The following is a 24,508-nucleotide window of genomic DNA, read 5'->3' as shown; positions in this document are numbered from 1 at the left end:
CACATATTGCGTCTTTGAGTCCGCGCTACAGCTGGCTATAGATCTGTAGCCCGCTACTCTTATCTCTCATCTTTTATATTATTAAAATATGTTTGTAACTAGCTAATAATATGCTACTGTACATGCTCTAACGGCGACATCACTGCAGACTATATAGTATTTTAGAAACGAGGATGCACTAAAATCTGCTAAAAGCGACCGCTTCACCGAGTCCGATTGGCAATGGCTCAATGGCTCGGCTGGGCCAAACAAGTGCCAATCATCGCGATCTAGCATGGCTCCACCGTCTTCGAGAGCAGAGCATGCGCAATCCCGATCCGACCGGCCTGCAGTCTGCAGCTTCTTTCCGGCCTGCTGCCTCTATCTATCGGATTTACGAGGCTACTTTTAGGCCCCGTTTGGCACAGCTCCAGCTCTCACCTCCAACTTATCTGGAACAGGAGCTGTGCCAAACACTTTAGATCCTCTGTTTTTGGGAGCAGAGTTGGCAGATTTACTCCACAAATTTGTAATACGGGGGTGGAGTTGGATTTTTGCTGCTCCACAGCTCCACTCCAAACCAAAAGACCCACTACCCTTTAAATTTTTTACATATTTACACAAAAATGCCACTCAACTACCCCTAACTCATCTCTCACCCCTCTCTCTCTCCCCCTCCCGTCACCCTCACTCTCCACTCCGACGGGCTCGACGGCGGGCGGCGGGCGGCAGGGTCAATGGCGCACAGCGAGCAGCACGTGGTGGGCGGCGTGCGGCAGGTTGGTGCGCGGCCGGCGCGCGGTTGGCGGCGAGGTCGACGGCGGGCGGTAGGCGGCGGCCGGCGGGCGGACGGCGGCGCGAGGCGCGCGGCAGGAGGCGACCGGCCGCACACGGGGACAGCGACGGTAGCAGCTGCGATTGGGGATTTTTTTTTAATTTCAGATATGGAGCTCAAAACCTACCTAACACTTTTCAACATGTCTCCAACTCCTATAAGAGACAGCTCCCATTGGAGTAGGAGTTTAGAGCTAGGAGTTGGAGTTTGTAGCCCTACCAAACAAGGCCTTAGTACCAGCAGTACTGTGCAACAGCGCAAAGAGCTGTAGTACTTCCTATTCAGCAGTTTGCTTCAGTCATCTCGAAGCAAAAACAGTTCGCTTCGGTTCATGCCAATTCAGCTGATCAGGTCATTAATCAACAAGGGGACATCAGCACGGTGTACTGGGCAGCGTACATTGTTCGATCGGGGAGACGGCCTATTGGGCCGTGAGGGTGATTGAAAGCTTAGGTCCAACTGTAGCAATCAATTCTCCCGTATAGTGCAGTAGTAGTAGTATTGACTTTGGGTTTGTTCAGTTTGTTGTCCAAATCAATCATCACATTTGGTAATGCCAAATTTTAACACATATTGATATTATCAAATTTCTGTAGTGTTGGCTTTGATGCCTTCGCTAAATTTTAGTAGAGTTTTAAGAGAGAGAACTTCTAGAAGTGCTAAAATTTAGTAAGATAGTAATGGCCTAAGTGTGTTTAATTTGTTGCCTTATCAAAATTTTATAATATTAAAACTTAGTAAGATTGAAAGTGGTAACAAACTGAACATTACCTTTTTCTTTTTTACCCTACGTTAACGGAGCTATCTCTTCGGTTCGGGACAGCGGCCGTGCCCCCGAGATGCGTAGCCGCCGCACGCTCGTACTGCCGGAGCCGCGTCCCGTCCCAGTAGGCCGTGTGCGGCGCGAGCCACCGAACCGCAGTAACTCGGGCGCCGTGAGTCGTGTGAGCGAGCGACCGGACGAACGAGGCAGCCAGCCCCACGCGGCCACGCACCAGTGCAGTGGTACACCGCGCATTTACGCGCGCCGCGCCCACCTCGCAGCGGCCCAGGCGCCGAGCCGCGCTGTGTGCGTGCGTGCGTGGTTGCTGCGGCTTCGGGCGACGCGATCCGCGGGTCTCGTCTTGTGCCGTTGGCCCGTTGCGCGTGCGTGCGTGGGCGTGTGCGCCCAGACCCAGTCTGCGACTCGCGGATTCCTCGTCTCGATCGCATCCGCCTCTCGTAGTCTCGTTTCCTCTCTTCCGTCTCCATCTCCACCACCACCACCACCACGGCCACGCGACCCAAAACCAAAGCGAAGAGAAGCCCAAAGGCAGCGAGCCTTTCCGCCCGTTTCCCCACGCGGCTGCTGCTGCCGCTGCCGCCTCCGAACCCAAAAGTCGCTTTTCGGGCGGCTCGTTAGGGTTTTTTTCCTGCCAATGTCGCACCCGCTTGTCCCCTCCTGACTTCGATTCGCCGGCCGTGCTCTGCCCCTGTGCTACATAACCAGCTTCCACTCGCGACCCAATGGAGGTGGTGGTGGAGCAGCCGCAGCCGCAGCCGCAGCGGGAGGAGGAGGAGGAGGGGCAACCGGGCGTCGGCGGCGGCGGCGGCGGCGTGGAGAGGTGCGGGCGGCACCCGTCCCAGGTCTTCACCGGCGTCTGCTCCACCTGCCTCATGGAGCGCCTCTCCTCCGTCCGCAACCCTGCCGAGGAGGAGGAGGAGGAGATCGTCGAGGTCGGGACCGCCGACGCCGGCGAGGGATCCAGCGCCGACCACGGCAAGCTGCGGAAGACGCTCATGCTGCTGTTCCAGCTGGACGACTCCTGCAGCGGCAGCGCCGTTGGTGCCGCGCATCCGGCCGACGCCAAGGATCCCCAGGTCGCCGATTTCGAGGTGGACCCTGGAGGTGGGAATCGAGGGGCTAAGTGGAAGGGCGGGGCGTGGCTCAGGTCGATCTTGCCGAGGAAGGGGATGCGGTGGAGTAGGAGGAAGGAGCCCCCGCGGCCGCCGCGGCCGAGGCCGGTGGATCCGGACGGCGCTGGCGACAATGCGCAGGTGGAGAGGAAGCCCAGCTTCCGGCGATCCTGCGAGTGGATGGTCTGCCGGGAGCCCGTGAGAGGCTCGGGCTCCCTGGAGCCGCCGCGGCATTCGTGGGACGGGTCGATGGTGGGGAGGGCCTTGGCTTGCTCGTTCGCCTGCTTGGAGGAGCCTCAGCCGCCTCCGGATGGGGAGAGGAGGGCTCAGCGGAGCAATGCAGAGGAAGAGGCTGGGGAGAGTCGTGCCGGCGTTGCAGAGAGCAGGAATGGGGATCATTTGGCTGATGCCGGCGGCGAGGGGCGCCATCTCAGTGGAAGAAGGAATTGCAGTGACACCGGGCCGGAAATGACAATGTCAGGTGTCGGAAGGCGGAGGTCGAACAGGTGGAGCAGGGTGTGGGATCGTAGCATCACTAGCCCACTCAAGGAGTTTGTGAGGAAAGGGGAGCATGTTCTTGAGCGGTCGCTCTCGGAATCGAGGAAGGATACCAGAAGGGGTAGAAATGGGGAGACAGGAGACATGGATTGCGAAATTCAGCCTGGACGCAACGGCCATGGTTCAGTCAGAGCAAGCCAAGGTTCATTCAGAAGCTCACAAGCTGTAGCTAATGGGGATGTCCATAATTTCCGCACAGATTGGCTTAGGAATAAGGAATGCAAGATTGGCAGAAGCAGGAGTGTGCATTATACTTCTCCCGGGAACTTGGATAACGGGATGTTGCGGTTTTACCTGACACCAATGAGAAGTGCAAGAACAGCAAACAGGGGGAGGAGGAGGAATTCACGCTTGTTCTCAAGAGGACTTTTCGGCTTCATTTGAGTGGCTGAAGTAGAATTCTAGTCCATGCCATGTGTTTTAGAAGATGGCAGCAGTAGAAGCAACTTTTCTTCACAATCTACTTGGTTTCTAAGGACTGGCAACATAGTAAGTTTTCACACTATTCTTTCTTCTAGGACATTGTTAAGTCCCAATTTAGAATCAGGAAGCTTCAGTATTAGTTGCAGAATTGCTGCTCTATTCTTTTAAGATGTTGTTTATAGATGAAATCTGGACAGAGCTGTGCAGATTAGTATCATAATGTAATTATTTACTTTGATAATGATATATTTGTGTTATTTACTTCTTTTTTAAGATAACAAGGAAATTTACTTCTTCCTTACGAGAGGTCTGAATTTTCTGTTGTGCTGTTCTTTTGAGGATCCTTGTTACATACTAGTGCTTTTCATAGTGATTTCTTCAAATACAGTTAACTTCCTGCTTACTAGTTCTGCGTGCGGATACTTCACTTGAGTAAAGAGACTATAAATGGGAAAGGAGGATAAAATGTTGGAATATGAAGTCAAGGGGCATCTAGCAGCAAAGAGGCCAGAAAACCGAATCTCTTATCATTTATGTTGCATTAGCCTCCTAATCTTGATAAATTATATTCTCAATTGAGATAATTTTTCAGGTAGATATGTCAAGCTTTGCCCATTTGTTATGGATCCTAGATCATTATTTTTGTACCTCGAGCAGAAATCATGAACCTTTATATTCTTTACTCTTAAATAGGATGAGCATGTTCTACCCATTTATCTGTGCTAATCATATATGATTAATATGACCAATTTTGATTTTTCGATCAAGTTGTAAACATATAACTTTAGAAGTATATGAATTTAATAACTTTATGGCCCTTCATGAACTTCAGGTTTGTGGTGCAATTAGAGTGTATTTGTGAGCAGATTACATTCTGTACTGTTATCTATTTCTGCTTTGTCAGTTTATACATGAAGCGTTATTCCACAAATAATTTCAGTTGTTAATTTCCTTGAAAGCTCAGTTCTAAAGAAGGTTGCTACTACTGTACGTTAGAAGTAACTGATCCGACACATGAACAAATCTGGACCATTTCTATTTTTCTGAGTTAACTATCAGTAAATGAGTACAACCACTCTAGTACATGGAAGTTTTGCAGGTTGCAGACGATTGAGAATTCTCATCCCACGCGTGTGTGATGTGATGATGCTGGACTCTGCACTTTTCAGTCCCCTTTTGATTGTTGGCCGGGTGTGTTTAGTTCCACGCCAAAATTGAAAGTTTGATTAAAATTGGAAGTTTGAAGAAAAAAGTTGGAAGTTTATGTGTGTAGAAAAGTTTTGATGTGATGGAAAAGTTGGAAGTTTGAAGAAAAAGTTGGGAACTAAACAAGGGCTTGTGTTTAGTTCACACCAAAATTGGAAGTTTGGTTTAAATTGGAATGATGTGACGGAAAAATTGGAAGTTTGTGTGTGTAGGAAAGTTTTGATGTGATGGAAAAGTCGGAAGTTTGAAGTATAACTTTGGAACTAATCACGGCAGAGAAATACCTGAAGTCGATTTCTCAGTCTTCCACTCAATGGATGTTAAGGATATTCTGGCAAATCTTAAGTCCCTCTAAACAATTGTATATTCTGCTAGTATGTTGTATATCCTGCGTTTTGCTTAAGGATCTGTCTCTTTTCCTTTTATTTTTGCCCATGGAGGTGATAACTGCAATACATAAATACTAGTTGTAGAATAAATCTCCTCTAATCTTTCCATTTTAGGGAATAAAGTTGTTAAATTTATATACTGAAAGCTGCAAACATTGAAGAATGACCAATATTTGTGGACAACTTATACATTTAAATATGAAAAAAATACCCACGGGATTGGAGAAATTGATAAGGAATAATTTCACATTATAATAGTTGTAAAATAAATCTCCTCCAATTTTTCCATCTCAGGGAATAAATTTGTTGAATTTCTGTACTGGAAGCTGCAAACATTGAAGAATGGCCAATATTTGTGGACAACATATACAATTAAACTATGAAAAAAATACGCCAAAAAAAGCTCAGGCCCCTTTGATTCAAAAGAAATTCATAGGAATTTAAGATGATTTTATTCTTGTAGGAATTTTTCCTACAAAGCCCTTTGAATCAAAGGAATAAATCCTATGGAATCCTACGAAATTCCTATGGAGTGCCTCTTCCCATACAAGTTTTGGAGGAATTTTAACAACCCATATAAGTTTTGGAGGAATTTTAACAAGAGGTAGAACCTCATGGAAGAAATCCTTTGAGTCTTTATCTCTCATCAAATTCCTGTGTTTTTCCTGTGGTCTAATCAAACAGTCATTCCTATGTTTTTCCTATGTTTTGCAATCCTATATTTTACACTTGCATTCCTGTCAGAATCCTATGTTTTTTCTATTCCTCCGTTTTTTCATTCCTGTGATTTAAAGGGGCCCTCAAAAGTGCATCATAAAAAAATGCGAATATTAGAAGAACATAATGCGTGAGGTTTCGAACCCGGAAAATATAATATCACCTAAGAATAAGCGATTTCGACCTTGTGACCATGGTTGGTTAGCCACGCATTTTGTAGCTCATCGAACTGAATCCGCGAGTTCACTCCAGATGGCCAGAACGGCGTGGCGATGCGCATTGGTGATCCTCGCCGGTGTCCTCCTGTGCGCGGCCGTCGAGACGGCGGTGGCGGCGAAGAGGGTGTCCATCCCCGACGACCTGCGAGACGTGGTGGACGACGAAGAGGACGACGACTGGCGCCATTGGGGCGCGGCGGCGCCACCGCGGGACGACGGCCCGCCGCCCGACCTGGCCGGCATGGATCCGGCCGCCCTCCAGGCCGAGCTCCTCCGCCGCCACGCCGGCCCCTCGTTCGGCTTCGTCAAGCTCCGCCTCGGCGTTCGCCGCTCCCAGGTGCGCCGTGCGTGGATCGATCCCTTCGATCGCCATCCGCCGTTGGTTCCTGCCATTTCTGCCCATTAAAAACCTCAAGTTCTTCTCGCAGGAGGAGGTGATGGGAATCGCGACGAGGTGGACCAATGTGCTGCGCACTGGATCGGTGGCGGCCAAATTCGTGGCTGTGGATTTTGGCACTCTCATGTTTACCATGGACAGAGGGCAGGACATTCTTGAGGTAGGAGGAAGCTTGCTTGCAATTTTCAATTCTCTTGAACAGCTTAAGATGCAAGAGTCTTGAGCTAATAGTGCCATTGAGATTAGTTATAGAAAAGATGGAAGAATTTCAGCACTATCTTAACTATATATGCATGTCTAATTATGTTCTTCAGAGCAGTGATAATTGGGTGACACTGTTTAAGGTTAATGATGTGCTTTTTGTGTGTGTTTTGTAGGTGAAAGAGTTTATTTTGAGCCAACCAGAGGCTTACGAGTTTAAGATTGGGAATCAAGCTTTCAGAAGGCCAGGAGACCCACCTCTTGATGAAGTTGTCGAGATGCTACAGAAACAGAAGAGTACTATGCTCAGCCAAGATCCTGGCTCGCAACAGTATAAATCTAAAGTTGAGCTATAGATTTGCCCATCATCAAAATTCAGTAGTTTCTGTAGGGCATGTTCTTTTGCTCTTTGGCTTTGTTTAGATCCAAAGTTTGGATCTAAACTTCAGTCCTTTTCCATCACATCAACCTGTCATACACACACAACTTTTCAGTCACATCATCTCCAATTTCAACTAAAATCCAAACTTTGCGCTGAACTAAATATAACATTTCTTTTGTAGAAGTAGATGCTATTTCCTATGTTTTTTTCCTCCAAAAAGAACGGCAATAAGTCTTTGGCAGCTTGGTGTTCACTGTTCAGCTCCTGTAAAGAATTACTGAACGGAATCGTGATAATAATTAATGAACGAGTACCACATAAGTACCCGATTGTTTATGTAGATCTTAATGATACATTACAATTAAGATGTAACTTGAGAAGTTGAGATTAAAATTCATGAGATTATTACGTCGAGGATAACAGTAACAACGTGACTCGTAATATGGGCCGGATTTTGAACTGGGCTGTGTAGGCACATACCACAGTTAGGCGCGATATGGAGTCCCACTGGCCCATCTAGGCCCGCACGTTTCTAGCCCAGATTTGATCGCAAACGATGGCGAACTCCCAACAAATCGGACGCCGGATTTCATCCTAAAAAAATGGGTTGTTCAAATGTTTCCGTTGATTACCGAGTGAAATACTCCCTCCAATCCAAATTGATCTACATATAGTTTTTTAAGGTTATTTTTAAATGATCTACATATTTGTGTTCATTTATTAAGTCTATTTATTATTTGTGCATTGGAGTAAATAGGCATTGATGCATGCATCCATGCACACAAGTATTTATAACCCACATGTAATATCTTGATTTGTTATTGGCTAGGAAATATTGGGAATGGTGCATGCATAGAGTTTGTTGCTAGAGTAAATATAGTATGAGAGTTATTAGTTTTTCTTGGTCTTGGTGTACCTATGAAATATGTAGATCAATTTGGAATGGAGGGAGTATTAAATAGTACAGGGTGAAACATTCAAAATATTTATGAAACATGGTAAAAACACACATTGAAACATATCGGTATCACGTACGAATCAATGTGTTTTAACGGTTTTTAATTATAACGATTTCAACGGTATGGTTGGGTTGTATATTGAATAAGTAGTTTTGAAGAAAAAAAAATGTTTAGAGGACCATTGCATGCATACATGCATGGATAGAGTGGAGAGAGCTAAGTATATAGCAACAAAGAGAGTATGAGTAGATGCATTCAATATTTTGCCAACACCATTGAAACATTAAATTATACATGACAAAACAAAAAATAATAAATTTCTTTTGTGAAACACAGTGAAAACACACGTTGAAACATGTCGCTGTTGCGTATGAAACATTAAGTTTTAACGCTTTGAAATATATGTTTTTTTTTTATCATAATATAGTCATGTGATATCTTACTGTAAAGATATTACGATGAGTATAATGGTGTGATTGGAGAAAAATCGGATAATTAGTTGAGAAGAAAAAAATATTTTAAAGATAACCACATGTATGCATATATGGATAGAGCGGTGAGTACTAGTATGGCAGGTTGCTTAGTTAAGCTGTGTTCGATATTCTCTCTTCCGTCGGGCTACCGATAGTAGGCATTCTTGAAACAACAGTTGCCAATTTGCGAACCAAATATGGGCTTCCACGAGACCACGTGCCATTCAATCAATTCTCCGCGGACCAAATCGAGGGGGGAGAAAAAACGGAGGGTATTTTTTTATGCGAACATTACATACGCACGTACACTCATCTCTATAAACACACATTATCCTTGTGAGTATGTTTTGAGATTCACAAAATCAGTAACACCCCATGCTATATTATTTTTTGTTTAAGGCCTTGTTTAGTTCCTTCAAAATGGCAAAAAGTTTGCTGTTTTGGAGCACTTTTGTCAAAATGAATCTAAACACTAGTAGCAAAAGTTGGCAATTTGGCATTTGTCATTTGGGAGTTTAGAGTAGCAAATTTTGCCAAAAATGTGTTGGGAGCCGTGCTCTCTCTATCTTTACTAGTAAAATGGCAAACTTTACCATGCATCTAAACATCATCTAGCAAAACTTCAATGCTAAATCTTTTGCCATCAAAACTTTTGCCAAAAAAATTTGCCATATCAAATTGATTTAAACAGGATCGGTACTGTCGACGTTTGATAGTCACGACTAGGGTATTTGGATGGTATGGGGATCGTCGGTATCAGGGTATATGCGAGATTGAGGTAAAAGAGATGGAGACATGGATTTTTATACAGATTCGGGCCCCTTATCTGACAGGTAATAGCTATACGTCCTGTCGACCGAAGCCGGTGTTGCTCTTATTCATCATAATTACACAAGTATAATGATTTGGATAATCTATCTATCCGTCGTCGTCTTGCCGACATGGATAACCAACTCATACTTGACGGCAGGGTAGTCTTCCTTCTCGAGCATGGACTCGTCGAGATCAGAGATAGCGCTAGATCCCTCTTGCCGGCCTCCATAAGTACCGGATTGGGTTTGTCTAGGCTTATCTCTGATATCGATATTTGGCGGCATGTGTTGGCTTGTGTATATGTTGTGTCTTATTGATCTTGTGGCTTGTCCCCTCTCCTCCTAGGGGGCTTGTATTTATAAACATATGTGTTCTCTTGTCTAAGTAAATTTAGGGAGACCACTATGGATATAATCCGAGTAGTCCTTATCGTTTCTATATAGAACTCTATTTGTCTTTCGTTATCCGGAACACCTGCTATATATGAGGTTTGATTCCGTATAAGACTTGTATATAGTGGGCCCCATCGAGTTTAGTCGATTACTGTTGGGTATGTGTTATCCATAAGGGTACGCCTAATGGGCGGGTGATCGCTCCCAGCGATCACCCGCCCCTCCCTACCTCCATCGCTCCCTCCTCTCCCCCCTTCCTCCTCCCCTTTTCTCTTCCTACTACACCATAAATAATTAAATTTAAATTCAGAATTGATACGGGTATGTAAACTTTTGACTTATAAACTTTGGATCTATAAACTAATATTTGAATTCAAATTCAAATTTGAATCGGGTATGTAAACTTTTGACTTATAAACTTTGGGTCTATAAACTTTAGGTGTATAAACTTTAAATGTATAAAAATACTATATATAAAAAATATTTTAATTCAAATTCAAATTTGAATCGGGTATGTAAACTTTTAACTTATAAACTTTTGGTCTATAAACTTTAGGTGTATAAACTTTAGATGTATCTAAATACTATATATAAAAAATATTTGAATTCAAATTCAAATTTGAATCGGGTATATAAACTTTTGATTTATAAACTTTGGGTCTATAAACTTTAGGTGTATAAATTTTAGATGTATAGAAATACTATATATAAAAATATTTGAATTCAAATTTAAATTTGAATCGGATATATAAACTTTTGATTTATAAACTTTTGGTCTCTAAATTTTAGATGTGTAAACTTGAGGTGTATAAATTTTAGGTGCATAAATTTACTAAAATAGGAAAGTAATGCGGTGCCAAAAAAGGACACCATGTGGAGGGAGGGAATCTGACCGCCCCTAGTGACCCCTAGCGATCGATCACTAGGTAGTATTCTCGTATCCATAACCCTGACGGGTATCAATTGGGTCTATGTGACTGAACGATCTTTATGCTCTGTATCCCGGTCCAATGCCTTTGAAGATGGTAGCCGCCTCAAAACATACGGTGTATCTAGATATACGGAGGATAATTAAGGCTGTGTTTAGATCCAAAGTTTAGATCCAAACTTCAGTCCTTTTCCATCATATCAACCTGTCATACACACACAATTTTTCAGTAACATCATCTTCAATTTCAACTAAAATCCAAACTTTACGCTGAACTAAACACACAGCCTAATGGTGTGTTAGTGGGGAGTTCAGTGGAGAATTGAGATCGATTGACCCACCTGGGTGTGATTCATGGCGTAATCACTGAGACCAACAGCGACGCCATTGCTCGACAGTGAATACCAGTAGCGTAGCAGATACCACCTGCCGACTGTAACACACACGCCATTCTCCTGTTCAACGCGTCGTTCCCTGTACAAGCCACTGCATGCTCACCGCAAGTTGACTGGCCCTTAGCTTGCAAACCTTTTACTGCTACTAGTAAAATGTGTCTGGCTCTATGCGAGCTACCTAGCCTAGCGTTGTTGGTTCTTTTTTTTTTTCCTCTCTTTTTTTTTTTCAAAAAGAATGATTGGGAAATGAAATATGTGTAGAGATATTTTATTGTCCATTTCTTGACGCAAAATGCAGATCAAAGACGTACCCAACGAACACGCCGAACCTTAATTCGATCTGCAACGCTCATCCTTCCTCGAACTGCATCGTCCTATGTCCCAGACCGATCCAACCAAAAATATCTTCAGGTAACCCGCGTCATCGGCTCGATTCATCAAGTGGCAATGGCAATATGGCATGCATATCTGGGCCATTATACCAAAAAAAAAGCGTACATGCATCCGTGGATCGCGCGGCGCCGTTAGCTTTCGCCCCTGCGAGTTCTCTTGGCCAGACGCAACAATCCCCCGCGGATTTCCCGCATCCACGCGCCCCCGCGCCGTGCGCGCGCGACGCCACGACGGCGCGGCGGCCGCGAGGACACAAGCAAGCGAGCAAGCAACGACGGAGATAGAGATATAGGCCGTGTTTGGAGGAGCTTGTCCCATCTGTACCTTTTAGACCAAAAGCTGCATCTGTTAGAAGCTGTCTCAAACAGTTCACAGCTTCTGAGAATCTGTAGTTACAGATTTTGGGCCTGTTCACTTTAATGACATTTTCAATCTTACCAAATTTTGATAAAGTTGCCAAAAAAGTGGCTACATTTAGTTTGCTGCCAAATTTTGGTAACTATATAATAAATTCTATCAAAATTTTGGCGAGTTGCCAAATTTTTGTTATCAAAGTGAACAGGCCCTTTGAAAAATGAACTAAGAAGTTAGAAGCTGAAGAAGCTGGGTTTCAGAGCTTTTATAGATTGTCAGAAGCTGGCTACCAAACAGCTGCTTTTCAGAATCTAAAGCTCCTTCAAGCAGGCCATATATCGATCCGCGCGGGCCCACCTACCTTCCACGTAATCACGGCATGATCCAACGGTGCTGGATGACTGACACGCCGGGCCCACAGCCAAGCTGCTGCTACAGATTAGTGGGCTCTAGCGCATCCGCGTCGTCGCGGGCGGCTAGCAAAGTTTAGCTCTCGTCGATGTGGTGTTTGTTGGGTTTTCCCTTTGAGTGATTGCCAACCATTTGGGCTTCCTTCCAAGCTTCGTCGATCGTCCAGATCAGAGGCCGAGAAGAGAAGGCTTGTCGTCGTGCCCAAGGATAATATCCGCGTGGAGGCTGCAGGGGCTTTATAAGCGTCTTGTTTCCATCCACCCCCACCTTCAATTCTTCCTCCCCTCATCACTTTGACCCGATAACGTTGCTGCCTCGCATGCTCGACCAAGAAGAGAAGGAAAAAATAATATTAGCTTAGCTGATCGTCTGGTTACATATAGTGGCAAGCAACGACATTGATCATCGAATTCTATAGACGTCAGACGAAAATACTAGTAGCTTCTGATCAGCTTGGACGTCGATCGCATCGAGTGTTCTGTCTGAGTAATATGGGCGCCACGTTCAGGTGCTTTGGCGGGTGCGTCAAGCCAGATGATCAGCAAGGTACGTAGATTAATTGTTGCACATTCTGACAAACATGCATGCATGCATGCCAAGTTATGTACTCTAGCACAATGCACATCCTCTTCCATTAGTACACCATATGTCACATAAAAACCATTAAATTATAGAGCTATGTTTAGATTTAAAACAAAAACTTAGAGTAATCTCTTTCTCTCATCTACTAGCAATATTAAAAAAACTGAAGATGATTTTACCATTACTCTGGTACATTATCTGTCTTTAAATCTGTATTTAAATTTGTTTGCTTTTAAAAATATAGATTTGAATCAGTTTTTAAGTTTACTCACTTTTAGAAATACAAAAGAAATAATATAATAAATCTCTTTAAAAGAACTCGTATGCTAACCTGAGACGAGAGTCAGACTTCTAATTGCAGTTCATGATTTCCTAAATAAATTATCCAAGCACATTTCACCATAACTAAACAGCATAATAATAATAATAATAATAATAATAATAATAATAATAGTTTTAACCTATTGCAATGCACGAGTATATATATTGCTAGTATTTAAATATTATAGGAGCCGGAGTAGCATTCTATCACTAGATTGTTTGCATCGCGTGGAAGGACGTAAACCCGGTCGATCAGTCACTGTCTGGTGGACCCTCGCCGGCGGAGGTAAAATAAAAAATAATGCAGTCACAATGACACGGGGCTCTGTCGGAGCCAACCAACCGGTAGCGTATATGCATGCATTCGTACAGGAGCACGCCAAGACAAAGCCGCAATCGAACCCTGTCGCTTCGCTTTGACACATGTTAATTAGCTAGCTAGCTAGCTAGCCATTCGTCGTCACAAACTAAACCAAACCAAATCACACGCATCTGTATAAAAAGCATTCGTGCGTGCATATCCATCAACCAACCGCAACATTGCATTGCTATCGATCGAGGAGATCGAGCATGGCTGGCAGCACGTTCAATTGTTTCGGTGCATGCATGCAGCATCACGCTCAACAAGGTAGCTGCACAGATCGAATTAGCGTATCGATCGATGCATGGTTTTCGATCTCAGTTTGGTCGTTAATTTTCTCATGGTGATTACTGATTCGGCGTGTGATGATTGATGCAGTTCATGAGCCCAAGAAGGTGGTGGCGCCGTCGTCGAGCTTCGATTTCCGGGAGGAGTACACGAGCGCGTTCCGGACCGAGTCGTACAACGACTTCTGGGCGCGCGTCCTGGACATCACCCTCGCGCACGGCGCAGCCCTGGTGCCGCGCCATGGCGGCGGCGGCGGCTGCGCGGCGTCGAAGCGGCTCCCCTCCTACCGCCTCTTCGCCGAGCACCTGCTCGAGCCGGACCAGCGCGCCGTCGCCGCAGCCCTCGCGTCGCCGCGCGGGAGCTGCCTCCGCCCCGACGTGCGCGGCCTCCTCGCCGCCTACTACGCCGAGACGGCCAACGCCTCGTTCCTCTGCAGCCACCTGCTCAAGGACATCGAGCATATACGCCTCCGCTACCGCCCGCTCAAGCACACGCTCCGCAAGCTCGCCTCCGACGTCGGGGTGTCCGGCCTCGCCGACGTCTCCGCCGCGCTGGGGCAGCCGTTCACCGCGCTGGCCGCGTCGCAGGGGAGGCTCCGGGAGGTGCAGGCCGGCTCGGGCGACCTGCTCAGGGGCCTCGACGCCGGGAGGAAGAAGGCGCGCCACCGGATCAGGAGCGTCGCGCGGCTCAGGCGGGCGCTGTCGGTGTCCTTCGTCACGGCCGTCGCCGTCGTGGCCGTCGTCGGCGCCTGCATCGGCGTGCACATCCTGGCGGCGTTCGCGGCGTTCCCGATGATGTCGCCGGCGTGGCTAGGGGAGCGGTTCTTCTCCGGGCGGGCGGCGCGGCGGGCGCTGGTGCAGCTGGAGGCCGCGGCGAAGGGCACGTACATACTCAACCGGGACATGGAGACGATCAGCCGGCTGGTGGCGCGGGTGCGCGACGAGGGGGAACACATGGTGGCGCTGCTGCGGCTGTGCGTGGAGCACCGGCCGGCGGCGGGCGCCGGCGGGAAGGGGAGGCTGGTGCAGGAGGTGCTGAGGCAGCTGAGCAAGAACGAGGAGAGCTTCAGGCAGCAGCTGGACGAGCTCGAGGAGCACCTCTTCCTCTGCTTCATGACCATCAACAAAGCCAGGATCATGGTGATGAACTTCATGGCTGCTGCTGCAAGGTAGAGCTCTGGATGCATCAACATGATGAAGGAAAAAAGGAAATTCGTACCTCTGTAGGACACATTTTAGTCTTTGTACATAACAACAGTAGATTTATTTTTCTTAGTACAGAAAAAAGGGAAAAATATTTCATTTGGCATTAAAGGTTTTTGCTTTATTTTTTTTTGTACATATATATACACAGCATGTAAACATGTTACAGCATTGAGGAAAGAACCTGAATGGTCTTTTGTGCATCACCTTGCATGTGTTGATCCCAACATATTATGAAGCTAAAAAAGAGAAGGCAAGCCGAAAGAAAATTACATAAGACGATAGGAGTAAATACTAATATGCATTTACAGAACAAATGACCGAATGCAAAGGCCCTGAATGAAGGTTTACCTCTTGGTCAATTTTAAATGAAGTAGCTTTTGCTTACAGAAGTACAGAACAATGTGAAAACAAAAACTCTGTTACAACTAGAACAGCTGCTAAGCAACCGGCAAGCACTAAAGTTATAGGCCGAACTGAAATGAAATACAATCCAATGTAGTGAGTCGAATCAAAGGGGTGAAATTCTATTTTCAGGCATTTTTGTATCAACTCGTCCAATCTTTGACGGTGGCCAGATGACGTGGGTCACCCTCCCTTTAATTAGACCTAAAGGGATCTGAAAAACACAAGAAATTAAATAAGTCGTACTGGACTACTGGTGCAAAACATACAGAGAAGAAATTAAACATACAGTCATAATGGGTAGTATTTAAGCTTGAAGAAAATACTATTTTGTGTTAACATTTTATATTATTTTGCTGCATAGTATGATAGTTCGATCGTTCTTTTTCAACATGGAAGATCACGATTCAAGATTGAAAAGTTAAAATATATTGCCCGACCAATTTAATATTTGTACGACAGTAATTGTCTGACTATCCGATCTAAAAGGCTGAGGATTTGAGGATGTGCCCCTTTGCAATTTAGTGACAGTTATGTGTCTATGACATGTGGGAACAGGTCCTACATGCTAGTGAACTACCTGACGGGTGGCAAATCCTAAATTTTCTCAATCCAAAGAAACCACAAAGTCCAACTCTTTGCTAGAAGCCTAGAAGCTTAGGACTTGAGAATTCAGAAATCACTAATTCATTATGAAAGCCATAGTTTAGACAACGGGCATGACTATTCAGTACAAGCCAAGGTTTAGATCATGGACATGATTGACCAAACAAAGTTGGTTTGCAAATTCATCCTCAACCTAGATTGCAGCACACTACTGAAACTCTTTCACCAATCATACAATTGTGCTTGACCTCTGGAACCATTGGATATGCTGGCATGTTCAATATGGTTTCCCAATTATCACAATTTTGATTAGTACTCCTTTCTATTAAGTCCCTCTTTTGGTTCTGTTTGGTATCTAGTTGTTTAGTGCAGTGCAGTCCATATTGTTTCTGTTGGTAGGGACCAAAAATGTTCAAACATCAAAGACTACAAATTACGGCGTGATAATTTTTGTTTCATATCCCACATGCAACACTTTCCAACAGGTAAAAAAGATACTATAGCATGTTGTATTAATCAGGAGGCTTGTATAGGTAATATGCTTTGCTAACTAATCATGATTATTATAGTACTCTCTCTGTTCCAAAATATAGCTACATTTAGGTTTAAATTTTGTCCCAAAAATAGCTATCTTAGGACAAGTACCCCACCCTAGGGGGCCCTATCATCCCACTAGCACTCGAGACCCGTACCCCACCCATACTATCCTTAATACCATCAACCTCCTATGCATTAATGAAGGACATTTTAGACCTTTCACCCAATCCTTAATTTTCCCAAAACACTCCTAGGTAGCTATATTTTGGGAAGGAGGGAGTAAAACATAGCAAATGGGCAAAGGGAGCACAGCAAAGATGAAAATTGACGGCTATATTAATTTAGCATGTCTTAGAAAGCTAAAAAAAATGCGGTGTTATTATAACTTAGTGTCAAATCTTGGCCCTGTAGATTGAAAAGTATAGTCATAGATTGAGATAGTATAATTTTAAAGCAGACACAAAGCAATTAATATGCTCATCTCCGCCAGCCCATACACACGACACTCATAGAGAAAGCAAATGTTCTCGACTTTTGCAACAATGGGCAGCATCAAAGAACATCGAAACTTAGAAAATTCAAACTTGTTTGCACTAGTACGAGTGGTAAAGTGTTGGTTAGTGGTCTGTTTAGTTGCCTGATTCCACGTATCCCAAGTACCGGTAATATGGCAAAAGTCTATCAGGAGGCAAACGGTAATGTTGGTATTGAGGATCAAAATATGGCAAAAAGTCTATCAGGGGATAAAAATGCTGGTAACATCTCTTACAGTGAAGGGGAGCTAAAGCATAAATAAGTTTCACTCAAACAACTAGACTTCAATGCTAACTCAGATCAACCAAACTTATGTGAAATTAGTGTTGCATGTTGGACTGGAATTAAACAGGAAAAGGAACAGAAGTAACTTACTGGGCCAAATGACCTAGAATCCCAGCTGCAGGCAGCATTATCACCTTCAACCCAGCAGTGCCCTTCTGGGATCTTAATTATATCAGGGGTGCCAGGGAGCTGCATCCACTCCCCAGGCAGGGCAATTAATCTCTTGACAAACAACTCCCTATGATCACTGGGGCACCTGCAGATCATGTAAGGAATAATCAGATATGCGACATCGAGCAAGCGAGGGACAAAGGCGTCGATCTTTTCCTCAAATTCCAAACACTCACTTGAACAAAACAACATCACCATGGGAGAACTGGTACTTTTGGAGGCAGCTCCTTTCGGCTAGCACTACATCACCTAGTTCCAACAACCTGATCAGCACAAATAAGAAGACAGAAGAAATATTTGAATATGAACTGTAGAGTCATCCAACTGTCCATGCCTAGTTGAACCTGCACAAATTACCATTCTCCATACCTCTCAAGGAGCTACTGGCCGCTGTAAACGTGGGATGCATCGAATCGCCCGTCACTGATACTACGGTTGCATATCGATCGGAAATGGTGAAACCGACTAAATACCATGTCAAAGTCCTCTTGGCGGCTAACCAAAGATGGTTTCGGGTTCCCATATAAAATTACCCACCCACTCAGACAACGGTACAGGTAGCAACAAGCGCGCGAAGCATCAGAAGGGTGAAATCACTGGAGAAATGCGATGATTTAGCATTAGAGAGATGCCTCAGCTAACCTGATGATTTTCAAGCATAACTAAATGGATGGGACATGACTGATTTCTCACAGCCGAGGGAAAGCTTACCCCGAATCCCCCCAAAATTTTTTGGTCCGGATGGATGTGGATCTCCCGTAGAGGGATCCACCAGGCTAAGCGTCCGAGAAACAGCCGTAGGGTGAAGAACGGCGGAGCAACGGCAGGCGTGTGCTTCCGTCGTGGTGGTGACCGGAGAGAAGCGGCGGCGGCGGCCGCGGCGGCGGAGGCGGCGTTTGGGTTGGGAGGAGGAGGAGGAGAGCTCGTTTGGTTTTTAGTCGGAAAAGAGAAGGCATTGATCGTTTTCGGTGGGCCAGATGGGCCGAATGTATATGTGGGCCAGATGGGCCGAATGGCCAACCCCGACCCAAAATTCTCGACGCGGTCCCGCACCAAAACCCCTGCGTCGCGTCGCGTCGGAGTCAGCCAACCACCGGCGGCGGCGGCGACTACCTCGCGCACGGCGGACGGCGGCGAGCGGCGATCTGCCTCCGCCGCGCTCGTGCCTCGTCCCGCCGTGTAACCAAGGCTCGTCTACTTGAAGCGAACCCTCACCTCCCATCCTGGTAAGCCCTAGTACTCCTTTCTCCCCGCCTTCAGTTCCCACGCTCGAAGTCTCGATTGAACAAAGGCTTCGCGCGGAGAGTCTGTCCTAGGCTTTTGCTGTTCGATCGGAGTGTTTAGTTCCTTTCGATTCTGCTGCGGTTGAGTTCAAGCGCGATGCTATCATGGATTTTTGCTAATGATTTTAGGGGTTTAGGGTTGGTGAGCGGTGAAATCCCGCTCCGTGTTGAGGAATTTTGGTTTCCTCACTCCGTGTTGAGGCTAGAATTTCGTATTTTGATCACCGGAGATGGCTAGGGATCCGTATTTCTAGCGTTTAGGTGCAACCTAACGATCATATGGCCGCGGTGGGTAATAGATAATATAATGCCGTTGCTCTAGGTTTCCCATGCCCTCATTATGTCGTGTTTTGTGTGTATTTGCTCTAGGAGTTTTGTTCGATTTGAGGCAGTGGAAAAATTATAGGCTTTTGGGAAGCTTCTGCTTAACTTGACCTTTGCAATTACTAGTAGTGCATGATCTGGGGGTAGATATTGTCTTCTTAACTTATCTTTTGATTATATTCTGTACAATCAGTTAATTACTTGTTAATCACTTATACAATGTGTTGTGTTAGCCAATCTATTATACAATGTGCAGCCTTTTCCAATTTATTTTAGGTCTTGCTCCAGTTTTGCACCTTATTTGACCTATGCAGTGTTGTATATAACCCAACCCGTTGTACTATGAGGAGCATAGTAGGTGTGTTTATCACAGTATGACTATATTTTGGTGTTTCAAATGCCTTCTTTTCCTGAAAAATAATGTTTGGATATCCTTCCTTTGCATGAAAAGCATTGTTCATTTAATTCTTCTCTATCACAAGCTCACTTGTCTGGTTCAAATATACTGTAATGCTATTTATATGCTGTAAATATGATACGTTTTACCAATTTTTTTTTATGTAGTGAAACCTGAAGTTTCTAGCCAAGGTTTTTGAGCTCAGTAGTATTATTGGGAGGAAGGGTACACTATTTTGCATTCTTGAAGTTCACTGACCATCATTTGAGAATGGACTCACGATCACCGAAAATTCCACGGAGAAGTCCTGATGATTCCAAGGATAAGGACTCCGACAGGAACAGGGGAAGAGATGAAAAGAATGATTGGGACTCATCAAGAACATATGGTTCTGAGACTGATTGCAAGGAGGAAAGGTGTGATACCAATAAGAGGAAGGGTTCTGCCATGGGGGAGGATGTTGGTGATGATAGCAGATCAGTGGATAGAAGTCATGAAACTGAAGTGCATGTGTTTAATGATAAGCAGGATAAAGCTGTAGAGATAAAAAACATTTTGCATGATGGAGTTGGACAGAGTGACTATGGTCAACGCCAACTAGGCTTGGACAATGAAAGAAGAAATGGTACAGTAGATAAATCAAGAGTGGATGCCCACATAGATGACAAATTGGGCAGCGGGAGGGACAGAAACTGGACTGGCAAAACACAGGAGCCTGAAGGATCTGTGGACTATTTGAGGAGTTGTAAATGGCAAGATTCTAAAGAGGCAAGTGACTCGGAATGGAAGAATGCACAGGAAAGACAGGATGGTGGGGGTTTCCATGGGCGAGTTGGTTACCGGCGAGATTTTAGGGGTAGATCTGAAAGTACTAGAGGTTCTTCAACCTATGGAAGTCGGTATGACACTTCTGATTCGATAGAGATTCGACCAAATAATAGTCTTGATTTTGGACGAGAGGGCTCTGTTTCTGGAAGATATGACGTGGGAGTGGGAGCTCATCGAGATGTAACATATGGAACAAACGGTGATAAAGTCACCAATTCTGAACCAGATCAAAGTGGCAGTGCCAGCATGATTTCTCAATTTCCTCAACATGGTCATAAAGGTGATAGACCCTCCAGAGGAGGAAGGGGTAGACCAAATGGCAGGGATTCTCAAAGAGTTGGAGTCACATTACCAATTATGCCCCCTCCTTTTGGTCCTCTTGGTCTGCCACCGGGACCAATGCAACATATTGGGCCAAATATTCCCCACTCTCCAGGTCATCCTCTTCTACCTGGTGTTTTTGTGCCGCCATTTCCTGGGGGCCCTCTTTTGTGGCCTGGGGCTCGAGGTGTTGATGTGAATATGCTTTCTGTTCCACCCAACCTTCCCATCCCTCCTCCAGTTGCTGGTGAACATAGTTTCACTCCAGGTATGGGAGCTGGACCTAATATTCACTTAAACCAATTTGGCTCCGGAATAGGTGCTCCAACAAATATGTCTGGATTGAGTTTCCATCAATTGGGCACACAAAGCCGTGAAATGGTACATGGCAAACCTCCTGTTGGTGGTGGTTGGACACCAAATAGAAACAGTGGACCAACCAGAAAAGCTCCTTCAAGAGGTGAACAGAATGATTACTCACAGAACTTTGTGGACACTGGCATGCGGCCTCAAAATTTCATTAGAGAATTGGATCTTACAAGCGTAGCAGAGGACTATCCAAAACTGAGAGAACTCATACAGAGGAAAGATGAAATTGTTGCCAAGTCTGCTTCACCACCAATGTATTATAAGTGTGATCTGCGGCAACATGTTCTTTCTCCAGAATTTTTTGGTACGAAGTTTGATGTTATTCTTGTGGATCCCCCATGGGAGGAATATGTTCACCGGGCACCAGGAATCACAGATCACATAGAGTACTGGAACGGTGAGGAGATTATGAATTTAAAGATTGAGGTTGCTCTCTTTGTTTATTTGTTTCATTCTTTCACTTATGAATCTGACGTCTTCTTTTGGAGTTCAATTTATGCACACAATTAATGTGCTTCACTGCATTTTTTGAACATACAGGCTATAGCAGACACTCCATCGTTTGTCTTCCTCTGGGTCGGTGATGGTGTAGGTCTTGAACAGGGCCGTCAGTGTTTAAAGAAGGTGAGGTGGATTTTAATAGTTGTGCATTATTCCTTGTAGTATTGACCACTTTTCGGCTGTATCATGCTATCAGTTCACAGAAGGCCATCTAGGCTACTGTTGTCCTCTACAAAACATAATAAACATGTTATGCTTCATTCATGTGTTTATGATTGCTTCTGAATAGTTGCACCTAAGCTCACTTCTCTTTGAATATACATTTATTCAAGAGCCGTGAATGATTTCACATAGTTTTTTTTAAGAAAAAATTCAACTCGTGAATGAAATGTTTAAATAAAGTTGAACCTGACTGAAGCTTCTCTTTGTCTAGTGGGGATTTCGAAGATGTGAGGATGTTTGCTGGGTGAAAACCAACAAGAAAAGTGCAACACCCAGTCTGCGGCATGACTCTCATACAATACTGCAACACTCAAAGGTAGTGTTAACTTGACTTTAATACTTTATGCTCCAGAAAATATCTTCTGTTTCTTTGTCTTTCTTCTGAAGTTTCACTCTTTTCTTTATCCAGGAGCATTGCTTGATGGGTATAAAAGGAACAGTGCGACGTAGCACTGATGGACATGTCATCCATGCGAATATTGACACAGATATAATAATAGCCGATGAACCAACCGATGGTATTGTTTCATATGTTCTATTCAAAGATGCTTCTTGTTCTTCATATATGCTTGTGTACTAGATTGCTTTGTGGAAGAAGGACTTTTAGTCTATGCCGTTGTTTGTTGAGAATGTCAGTATGTCACATTTGGTGCCTTTATGAATAATTATGTTCTTGTCGCTTCATTTATCTATGTGTTATGCATGATTTTGTTGCCTTTCGCAATACCCCTTAACAGATGAACCTTTCTCTTGGTTAGACTAGTCATTAATTTGTTTATGTTCAGGTACGGTTTATGGTTTCTCTTCCAATTTTATTGTATAGGTATATTGTCATCTATTTATTCTCTAGAATTCAGCTTGGGGGAAAAAAATCTAATTGTCTACTTTCCTGTGTTTTGTGGAGTTCAAGGCTCCCTTTTGAACTGTTCATATTCCTAAGCATATTCTTTTTGTATTGTTAGCAACAAATAAAATGTTTGTGTACTGATGCCTCAAATTATTTGCCTTATTGCACAGGCTCAACTAAAAAGCCTGAAGACATGTACAGGATAATTGAGCATTTTGCTCTTGGAAAGAGGCGCCTTGAACTCTTTGGAGAGGATCATAATATTCGTCCGGGTTGGCTTACTCTTGGGAAAGGTTTATCGTATTCCAACTTCAACAAGGAGGTAAAAAGGCTGAAAACCCAACTTTATGCACACATACATGAGCAAGCAGTTTCAAGAGTTTCTCATATAGTGATCGTTTTTTTCCGCATTCTCTCTGCTAAGAAAACTCATTCTTACAGGCATATGTTAAGAACTTTGCAGACAAGGATGGTAAAGTATGGCAGGGTGGAAGAAATCCTCCTCCTGAGGCTCCTCACCTAGTTGTGACAACACCTGAGATTGAAGGCCTCAGGCCGAAGTCACCCCCACATAAGTAAGGGCAGAGCCAATGGGCTAAGACAAGTGACCTGATAGAGAATCCCCAAAGAGATCAGTTACCGTGATTGGTTCGAAGGGTGCAATGCGGCTAATTTTTTTGCAACTTTAGATTTAATGCCTCACGTTGCCTCTTGTTTAACCGAGGTCGTGTAGATTTTCAGTCTCGCAGAATGAATGCTTTGCCGTGGTACGGCTCGAACAAGATGGTTCAGCTTACAGCAATTTGACAGCTCTATTTCAAAGAAAATCATTCAGTATTTGCCTTGTTGGTACATCGGTCACATATAAAGTCACTTTTATCATTGACGTCCTGTTTTTGTTTGCCGATGGTAGTACTATCATGGTCGTTTTCCTTGCTGCTGGAGCCTGGAAGTATGCTACCTGCATTTGTTTTTTCCGTCAGAAAAGCACGGAAGAAACTGAAAGTTCTCTGTACCAGCTTTTTTAGTCTAGATGCAAACTGTGGTTGGAACACGATCTGTCTTCCCAGCTTACACTGGTGATAAGATCAGGAATGAAGCCCAGGTCCCATGAACCTATAACACATTCTTATATGCATTTCGAGGAATTTTCGAGGCCATGCAAACGTATGAATTCAGACAAGAAACTTTGGTTTGACAAACCGGAGAACTGACAGGTATTGTTAAATTGTTAATGGCTTAAACAAACCTAGCATTCCAGCAATGCTCCAACGAATGCCACTGTAGGATGTGTGCAACGACAGCACTGCCTTGTCCTTTTGATCGTCTTCAAGTGTGTTCTCGAACCTTTGCAGGTAGGCAAGCGGCGAAGCAAATTCGAACCGTGACGGAAGAGAGAGACGGGGCTTTCAATCACCAACAGAAGCAAAATCGGATCAGCTTGTTGCTGGATGATGCCAATTGCCAAGCGTTAATCGTTGATTGATTGATTCCGTTTTAGTTTGATATATGTATATATCCAACGACAAGATATTTGTTTGATTAATTGATTTATTATCTACTAGTAAACTGAAACTTTCGGCGATGGAATCTTACAGAGTAGGAAGATTTTGCCGTGCGATTCGGCAGCCACGACGCGCGCTCTCATTGTTCGTCGCACACACCGTATCAACATTTTTGGCTTGTTCTAAGCACAAGATTATGCCAAATCTTGGTATTCAATTATTATAATGGGATGATTTACATTCGCTAATATTCGATTCGAATAAATGGAGGTTATGTCAATGTTACTTATGTTGTCATAT

At 44.4% G+C, this 24,508-nt stretch overlaps 5 protein-coding genes across 6 annotated transcripts; 4 read left to right on the top strand and 1 right to left on the bottom strand.

Annotated features, from left to right (window-relative positions):
• Positions 1–1,995: 1,995 nt before the first annotated feature.
• On the top strand, positions 1,996–5,525 carry LOC127765551 (uncharacterized). The gene is made up of 2 exons (XM_052290467.1): positions 1,996–3,757; positions 4,080–5,525. The coding sequence occupies exon 1, from the start codon at positions 2,321–2,323 to the stop codon at positions 3,650–3,652; it is 1,332 nt and encodes a 443-aa protein (XP_052146427.1). The 5' UTR covers positions 1,996–2,320; the 3' UTR covers positions 3,653–3,757; positions 4,080–5,525.
• Positions 5,526–6,032: 507 nt separating this feature from the next.
• LOC127768188 (uncharacterized) lies at positions 6,033–7,611 on the top strand. Its single transcript, XM_052293726.1, has 3 exons — positions 6,033–6,558; positions 6,650–6,778; positions 6,996–7,611. Exons 1-3 carry the CDS (start codon positions 6,130–6,132, stop codon positions 7,173–7,175), a joined length of 738 nt encoding a protein of 245 aa, XP_052149686.1. The 5' UTR covers positions 6,033–6,129; the 3' UTR covers positions 7,176–7,611.
• Positions 7,612–12,609: 4,998 nt separating this feature from the next.
• LOC127767131 (UPF0496 protein 3) lies at positions 12,610–15,284 on the top strand. 2 transcript variants are annotated; one of them, XM_052292360.1, is made up of 2 exons: positions 12,610–12,865; positions 13,962–15,284. In XM_052292360.1, exons 1-2 carry the CDS (start codon positions 12,811–12,813, stop codon positions 15,041–15,043), a joined length of 1,137 nt encoding a protein of 378 aa, XP_052148320.1. In that variant the 5' UTR covers positions 12,610–12,810; the 3' UTR covers positions 15,044–15,284. The 2 variants fall into 2 exon arrangements, with proteins under 2 accessions (XP_052148320.1, XP_052148319.1); XM_052292359.1 differs by lacking the exon at positions 12,610–12,865 and adding an exon at positions 13,627–13,850.
• A 64-nt stretch (positions 15,285–15,348) lies between these two features.
• Positions 15,349–18,548, bottom strand: LOC127767132 (uncharacterized). Its single transcript, XM_052292361.1, has 5 exons — positions 18,323–18,548; positions 17,981–18,207; positions 17,788–17,860; positions 17,531–17,696; positions 15,349–15,692 (listed from the first exon to the last, which is right to left on the bottom strand). Exons 2-5 carry the CDS (start codon positions 18,132–18,134, stop codon positions 15,585–15,587), a joined length of 501 nt encoding a protein of 166 aa, XP_052148321.1. The 5' UTR covers positions 18,135–18,207; positions 18,323–18,548; the 3' UTR covers positions 15,349–15,584.
• A 112-nt stretch (positions 18,549–18,660) lies between these two features.
• LOC127767129 (N6-adenosine-methyltransferase non-catalytic subunit MTB-like) lies at positions 18,661–23,540 on the top strand. The gene is made up of 7 exons (XM_052292357.1): positions 18,661–18,837; positions 19,783–21,559; positions 21,674–21,757; positions 22,068–22,172; positions 22,266–22,374; positions 22,874–23,025; positions 23,145–23,540. Exons 2-7 carry the CDS (start codon positions 19,886–19,888, stop codon positions 23,280–23,282), a joined length of 2,262 nt encoding a protein of 753 aa, XP_052148317.1. The 5' UTR covers positions 18,661–18,837; positions 19,783–19,885; the 3' UTR covers positions 23,283–23,540.
• The last annotated feature ends 968 nt before the right edge of the window (positions 23,541–24,508 follow it).

Source organism: Oryza glaberrima, chromosome 3, assembly GCF_000147395.1.
Source record: "Oryza glaberrima chromosome 3, OglaRS2, whole genome shotgun sequence".
NCBI lineage: Eukaryota > Viridiplantae > Streptophyta > Magnoliopsida > Poales > Poaceae > Oryza > Oryza glaberrima.
The sequence above is the reverse complement of the archived record's forward strand: the minus strand, read 5'-3'. Positions and strand labels throughout refer to the sequence as shown.

Coding starts and splice junctions, on each gene's coding strand:
- LOC127765551 (XM_052290467.1), top strand. CDS start 2,321: ATGGAGGTGGTGGTGGAGCAGCCGCAGCCGCAGCCGCAGCGGGAGGAG.
- LOC127768188 (XM_052293726.1), top strand. CDS start 6,130: ATGCGTGAGGTTTCGAACCCGGAAAATATAATATCACCTAAGAATAAG. Junction 6,559..6,649: donor TCGGCGTTCGCCGCTCCCAG/GTGCGCCGTGCG, acceptor TTCTTCTCGCAG/GAGGAGGTGATGGGAATCGC. Junction 6,779..6,995: donor GAGGGCAGGACATTCTTGAG/GTAGGAGGAAGC, acceptor TGTGTTTTGTAG/GTGAAAGAGTTTATTTTGAG.
- LOC127767131 (XM_052292359.1), top strand. CDS start 13,793: ATGGCTGGCAGCACGTTCAATTGTTTCGGTGCATGCATGCAGCATCAC. Junction 13,851..13,961: donor GCAGCATCACGCTCAACAAG/GTAGCTGCACAG, acceptor TGATTGATGCAG/TTCATGAGCCCAAGAAGGTG.
- LOC127767132 (XM_052292361.1), bottom strand. CDS start 18,134: ATGGGAACCCGAAACCATCTTTGGTTAGCCGCCAAGAGGACTTTGACA. Junction 17,861..17,980: donor GGCCAGTAGCTCCTTGAGAG/GTATGGAGAATG, acceptor TGTTGGAACTAG/GTGATGTAGTGCTAGCCGAA. Junction 17,697..17,787: donor GGTGATGTTGTTTTGTTCAA/GTGAGTGTTTGG, acceptor CATGATCTGCAG/GTGCCCCAGTGATCATAGGG.
- LOC127767129 (XM_052292357.1), top strand. CDS start 19,886: ATGGACTCACGATCACCGAAAATTCCACGGAGAAGTCCTGATGATTCC. Junction 21,560..21,673: donor TTATGAATTTAAAGATTGAG/GTTGCTCTCTTT, acceptor TTGAACATACAG/GCTATAGCAGACACTCCATC. Junction 23,026..23,144: donor ATTCCAACTTCAACAAGGAG/GTAAAAAGGCTG, acceptor TCATTCTTACAG/GCATATGTTAAGAACTTTGC.